This window comes from Dermacentor silvarum, chromosome 9 (assembly GCF_013339745.2).
Source record: "Dermacentor silvarum isolate Dsil-2018 chromosome 9, BIME_Dsil_1.4, whole genome shotgun sequence".
Lineage (NCBI taxonomy): Eukaryota > Metazoa > Arthropoda > Arachnida > Ixodida > Ixodidae > Dermacentor > Dermacentor silvarum.
In genome coordinates this window covers 83,906,486-83,913,458 of record NC_051162.1, presented here as the reverse complement: position 1 = coordinate 83,913,458, position 6,973 = coordinate 83,906,486, and the positions used below count along the sequence as shown (strand labels likewise).

At 56.3% G+C, this 6,973-nt stretch overlaps 1 protein-coding gene across 1 annotated transcript; it reads left to right on the top strand.

Moving 5' to 3' along the window:
* Nucleotides 1–2,423: 2,423 nt before the first annotated feature.
* LOC119463688 (proline-rich protein HaeIII subfamily 1-like) lies at nt 2,424–2,813 on the top strand. Its single transcript, XM_037724513.1, has one exon. It carries the CDS (start codon nt 2,424–2,426, stop codon nt 2,811–2,813), a length of 390 nt encoding a protein of 129 aa, XP_037580441.1.
* Nucleotides 2,814–6,973: the final 4,160 nt, after the last annotated feature.

Here is a 6,973-nt window from a genome sequence, read left to right as displayed (position 1 = left end):
AAACCGCGCAGTCCGAGTCGTTCGTAGGGGCACTCCCGATACACTATGACCCACTTCGCCGCAGTGGTAGCACAGCGGTCGTCGATCGGGTGTTCGCCAAACCTCTGATTTCCTCCCAAGTATTCGGCGGTCGTTGAAGTACGGTAGCAGGGTTGTCGGAGTGGCTTGCGCTGCCTGAAACGCGACTGGCGACGCAACATAAGTAGGTGCGAAAGCTTGGGCGGGGCTCAGCAATGTTTCTGCGTAAGTCTTGCGCCGGGACTCGCTTGGCACAGGTGATGCTTCACTGCTGGAAATAGATGCCCGCAGTGTCTGCTGCACTTAGTTGCGTACGACGCTTGTGAAGGAGCTGACTGGAAGTGGCGACGCACCGTGGTGTTTCTGCAGCTCGTCGCGAACCACGGAGCGAATCAGCTCGCAAAGCAAGGCGACGTTGCACTCGAAGCCTACCGTCGTATCCGGAGTGCAGGCGGCATTGACTTCCCGGTTGTACACGGTCAAACGTTGCTGAAGCGTCTTCTCCATCGCGGTGGCTACGGTGAGGAACTCCGCAACAGTCTTGGGCGTATTCCGGACAAGACCGCCAAAGAGCTGCTCCTTTACGCCTCTCATAAGATGACGCACCTTCTTTTCTTCGGACATGCTCGGCTCGGCAGGCTGAATGAGGATCCAGGAAAGCGTAAGCATCGACGCGCAATGCCGAGACGAACCTCATTCTCTTCTTCTCAAGTTCCCTTGCTGTGTGCCACATGTGTGGCACACACACAGGAGGTAGTGCCACACCATGTGGCACTACCCCTTCTTCAAAAAAAAGATTGTAAAGATGAAGACATGCACTTGGGCTCGGGCCCTCGGACACCAGGCGCTAGGGGGCGAACGAGAGGAAGAGGAGGACGAAGCAGAATAAAGAACAGCCAGCCCAGGAACGGGTGCTGTGCTGTGTCTCTCCATTACAATGGCTAAGCCGACGAACGCCCGGTCTTAAGGCGCTCCAGCGTTCAGCACCGTGCTGCGGAGGCCTTGCGTCCTCCTGCATCTCATCGTCATGGGTCCGTTTCGGCGAGGGATCGCCGTCAGCGCTTCCCTTGGCATGGCTGCCGTACCTGGGACTACCTTGATCTCCGAGCTGCCAAGGCATGCCGTACACACTGCCTTGGACATGGATTCTCGCCGTCCTGGGTACCTCCTGCGGCTAGGGAACGCCATCCACGCTCCGCATGCCCTGGATCTCTGCCTCACGACACCATCGACAACTAAGCCAGCAAGGGATGCCGTTGACGCTCCCCTGGCTATGCTTCCGGCTACAGTGAGTACCGCAACCGCCCCCAGCCTTGGCTTAACGGATGCCATGCACGCTCCCTTGGCCAATGGTCTGGTGGGCCCGAGTACTGCGGCTGCTGCCGCCGCCCCAGGGTGCGCGGATTCTACCCTTGGCTCAACGCACGGCTCAGCCGGCAGCTTGTCCGACGTGATGCGACCCATCTCGCTGCTGTCACAGCAGCTGGACTACTTAGTTTCAGCCACTTCCGGTTTCCTCTAGCAGCCTTTCCATCACCTGATGCCTCGGAACTACCAGAGTTCCGGGGATTTCCAAGTGACCCTATTCTGTGGCTGCAAGCGGCCAACGCGCTCGGGGTACGCCATGCCTGGCCTGACAATACGATATGGCTGGTTGCGGCGGGGTGACTTCGAGGTGCCGCCAAGGCATGGGAGAACTACGAGGGCATCAAACAGTGGTCCTGGCCTGAGTGGAGTGCAGCTCTAATAGCTGCTTTCGGCCAGCTACCTTCTGCCTGCGGTTAGTCCGAACAGCGAAGTTAAGCGCATGGTGCTCCGGCGAGCCGCTGCTTCGATGCTGCGGCAGGTCTGCCCAGCAACGCGTCGACAGAGTGGTCCGCAGGCTGCCTCGCCGCAGACGCCGGCTCACCGGGGGTCGCCTTCTTACCCTAGACGACGGGAAGCGTATGATGACCACCGCTTCCGCTAGTATCCCGCTTCCGATAGAGCCACCTGGTGGCCGCCCGCTCCCTTATGCCTGTGCTGCTCCTACATTCCCGAGCATCAGCTGAGGCTCGTCGTCTTTGAAGATCGCGACCACCAATGGTCCGGCAGCAGCGGCGGCAGGTCGAGACCTCAGCCGCCACCGCATCGGTCACAGGCCTCCCGTTCGAACAGCTCCACGTCGGCGTCCTCCGCCATTCATGGCGGGTCCGGCGGCGAGGCCTACAAGACAGCGGATGAAGCTGCATCCGCAGCGGCGTCGGAAGTAGAAGCATGTGGGAAATGCGCAGTGCTGTGACCCTTGGGACACGGACCCATCCGCCGTGGATCTGCTGCTGCTAAGGGCCGAGGAGCAGCGCAACAAAAGCCCCACTCCGGCACACGCCACCCCTGCCGCAAAGGGGGCGCCGTCCACGAACGAGATGGCCCGCCAGCCCGTCTACGAGAAGACGTTAGGTCCACGTGTCAAGCAGCGAGAACCCAACCAGGGCCCGGACCGACCGGCCCAGAGTCCCGCAATCACCCTCCACGGGCCGCAGCAGCAGCCGCGCGCAGGTCCACTCCACCCGGTGCCGCCATCGCCATCGCCCCCGGGAGTGTCAGCTACACCAGGCCACAAGGGAGGCCCACCGCCCGAAGCCACCACGGCACCAGGGGAGCAGCCGCCGCGCCCCGGTATTTTCCAGTACCCAGCAGCTACCAGTCCCAACACCCCATGGTTCCAGCAGCAGTGGCGGTGGCAATCCCACAACCCCGACTTCCGCCGCCAGAGATCACGACCCAGTGTTCAGGCAAGCGTCAGCGGCCATTGACCAGAGCCATCAACCACCATGGTCGCCCACCTCCGGGAACGCCCCCACCGCACCCGCCGGGGCCGTCGCCGTCAAGCGCAGCACCCACCAAGGCGTCAAGGCACTCCCCCAATGGTCAGCGCGGCGCCCAAGGCACAGCGGCCACCGCAACGAAGCGCCGCCCCAGAATGGCTCCGACGATGCCCTCCAGCCACCCAGAGCACCACCATCCGCGGACAGCCTCCCAAGCTACCCCTGTGACAGTCCCCGAAAGCCTGAGAAGAGGGGAAGACCGGCAGCTCCGCCCACAAAAATCAACGGAGCAGCCTCCAAGGGAATCTTCCCAACCCTGCATGAAACCGACAGCGCTCAGCGGCAGGACAATCGACCACAAACCCGCGACCAGAGCGCAACAGTCAGTGCCGAACCCCCGAGGAGCTGGTTGCGCGCTGGACGGTCTTGACGACGACTACTTGCGACGACGAATATACAATGATTTTCCAGCATCAGCGCGCATTCACAACCGCCAGAGCTATCTTCAGCAGCGTGGCCGAGTGTAAAGATGAAGACATGCACTTGAGCTCCGGCGCTCGGACACCAGGAGCTAGGGGGCGAACGAGGGGAAGAGGAGGACGAAGCAGAATATAGAACAGCCGGCCCAAGAACGGGTGCTGTCTCTTTGTATCTCCATTACAATATATATATATATATATATATATATATATATATATTGCGAGACAGCTGTTCAACCTCGACGGTTTATTATGCAGGCCGCGCGCCGAAGCGAATGGCGCTGGCCATGATGATGAGTATATACAGATGAAGAAGATGAAGGGGTAATATAATGCTCACACAATTACCCCCGCGCATGGAAGCGGCCAACCTGGCCGCTGGCTATGGCGGCGATCGCCGTATGAAAGGCTTTAAACGTGAAACATTCACAATCTCTGTGGTACGGCAGCGGCCGTCCAAAGGCGTAAGAACGGGCGCGACACGATAGTTAACTGGCGAAGTCTGTTCCTGAACTGTGTAAGGGCCGACAAAACGGGACTGAAATTTCTCGCATAAACCAGGAACGCGAACTGGAGTCCACAGCAACACTTCGTCTCCAGGCTGGAAGGAAACGACATGGTGGGATGCAGCATAGCGAGTTTTGCGGTCTTGTTTACTGGCGTCGGTATTGAGGCGGGCGTGTTGGCAACACTGGGTAATTTGCGAAACAAATTGCTCACACGTTGATGTGGACGAGGGCACGGGGACGTCAAAGAAAGAGACGTCGAGGACAGTGATTTGTTAACGACCATACACAAGGAAAAAGGCGAGTACCCCGTTGTGTGTTGGACGGCCGTGTTGTAAGCGAAGGTTACGAATGGGAGAATAACATCCCAATTGGTGTGATCAGGGTTGATGTACATTTAAATCATGTCGGACAGCGTACAATGAAAGCGCTCTGTGAGGCCATTAGTTTGAGGGTGGTAGCTGTAAGTCGTTTTATGGATGGTGTTGGACGCACGGAGAACATCGTCGAGAAGTTTAGACAGAAAGGTCCTGCCGCGGTCACTCAAAAGAATACGTGGGGCTCCGTGTCGTAAAAAGATGGTTTCCAAGAAAAAGGATGCAACCTCCGCTGCGGAACCGGAAGGTAGAGCGGCTGTTTCTGCGTACCGTGTCAAGTGGTCTACAGCTGTGATAATCCATCGTTTACCGCCAGCCGATAAGGGTAGTGGTCCATACAAGTCGATACCAACTACTGTGAAAGGAGCTTCAAGACACGGGACCGGTAGTAGCAGTCCAGCCGGAGGTGAGGTCAGTCGTTTGCGGTGTTGGCAGATCGAACAGGAAGCCACGTATTTTGCTACGCTTGTTGCAAGTCCAGGCCAAGAGAAGCGGCTGCGAATTCGCTCATAGGTTTTATGAAAACCAAAGTGACCGGCAGTGGGATCGTCATGAAAGGTACCCAGTATCTTGGTCCGAAGTGATCGGGGAACTACAGGGACCCAACGGTGTCCTTCGGGATGAAACACGTACCGGTATAGCACCGAATTTTCAATCTTGTGGTTCTTCAACTGCCGACGGAGTCGAGCGTTAGGTGTGCGAGAGGATCCCCGAATACGTTCCATAACGGAGTGGCAGTAGGAGTCACTACGTTGGCAAGTTGCAAACGTATGAGAATGGCTAGGTGGGAGCCTGGTCGAGAGCTGCATGTGAAGGAAATGCAGGAAAGACGTCCGCTGGGTTGCTCATGGAAGGTGGTAAGCAGGCAGTGTTTGAAGACGGTGGTAGGGACAACGAGAGAGAGCATCGGCATCCTGGTGTTTCTTTCCAGACTTGTAGGTGACGTCGAAGTCGTATTCTTGTAAACGAAGTATCCGACGGCCGAGACGTCCCGTTAAATTTTTACCGTCGCCAACCAGCACAAGGCGTCGTGATCAGTAACGACCGTAAAGTGGCGGCCGTGCAGATAAGGCCGGAAATTTTGGACAGACCAAACAACGGCAAGACACTCTTGCTCGGTAATCGTATAATTTTTCTCTGCAGGTGTTAGCGTGCGACATGCGTATGCGAACACACGTTCTTCGGAAGTTTGCTGAAGTTGCAGAAGAACAGCGCCGATACCATGGCCGCTGGCGTCAGTATGTAGAAGAGTGGGTGCGGTGTTGTCGAAATGGCAAAGCACAGGTTCGGACGTGAGGGCACGCTTGATGGCGTCAAAAGCAGTTTGGCATTCGTCCGACCATACATAGGGAGCTCCAGAAGGAAGTAGTTGATGCAGCGGCGCCGCAATGGTGGCAAAGTTACGTATGAAGCGCCGGAAATACAAGGCTAGGCCAAGGAAGCTACGCAAGTCTTTGGCGCGTTAAGGCCTAGGGAAGCGCAGGAGAGCGGTAATCTTATCGGGGTCAGACCGAATGCCCTCCTTGCTGACAAGGTGTCCGAGTACTTTAATGGTTTTGCTGGCGAAGTGGCCCTTTTTGTATTCAGCTGAAGGCCAGCAGCAAAGAGGCATGTCAAGACTTCGTCGAGGCGCTGCAAGTGCTGATGGAAGGTCGACGAAAATATGACGATGTCGTCAAGGTAGCATAAGGAAGTCTTCCACTTTAGGCCCCGTAGTACGATGTCAATCATCCGCTCAAATGTGGCGGGAGCATTACACAGGCCGAAAGGCATTACGTTAAATTCGTAAAGTCCATCGGGTGTGGCAAAGGCAGTTTTTGCCTTGTCTTCTTCGTGCATGGGGATCTGCCAGTATCCGGAGCGTAGATCAAGGCTGGTGAAATACTCCGCGCCTTGTAATGAATCTAACGCATCATCAATTCGGGGAAGTGGATATACATCTTAGCAGGTTATTTTGTTCAAGGCACGGTAGTCTACGTAAAATCGCACTGAGCCGTATTTCTTAAGCAGCAAAACGACAGGTGACGACCAAGGGCTTGAGGAAGGCGGATGATGCTTCGTTTCAGCATGTCGGCAAAGCGGATATCGATGATCTGGCGTTCGGCGGAAGAAACACGATATGGTCGCCGGCGCACGATGGAAGTGCCATCTGTGTGTATGCGATGAGCCGTTGCAGAAGTCTGTCCCAGAAGAGGAGAGTGCACGTCGAAGGAGTCTTTATGCTTGGATAACAGCGCCAGTAACTCTTCCGTCTGCTTAGGCGTTAGATCAGTGCTCATTGCACTAGCGAGAACAAAAGCAGGGGCGGTCTCTATAGCTGTAGGTGCCTGTGAAACAGCAGTAGTCGAGGTAAGCACAGAGACAGGCTGAGTGTCCAAGACGCAAATGACAACAGCGCCTTTAGGAAGAAGTACTGGCTCAGTGGTTGTGTTGAGTACAGCCAAAGTGGCCGTACCGTTGGTGAAGCGAACAAGGCTAGGTGCCAGAACAATCCCTTTGGATAGGCAACGAGCTGATGGTACAACTAAAACGTCACCATCGGCGATGTCAGAGTTAACTACAAGAAGTTGTTAGCGGCCAGGAGGGACCATACAATCGTCAGCAGTTCGTAAGCGAAGGCGCGGGTCGGGCACGTCGTCGGAATTGTCGGTCTCGGTCAAGTTAACGAGGCGTTGACGGCACGAAATGAAAGCGGACGCCGAAGAGAGAAAGTCCCACCCTAGTATAAGCAAGTGAGCACAGGAAGTCAACACTGCGAACTGAACATGGTGGCGAATCACGTCAAT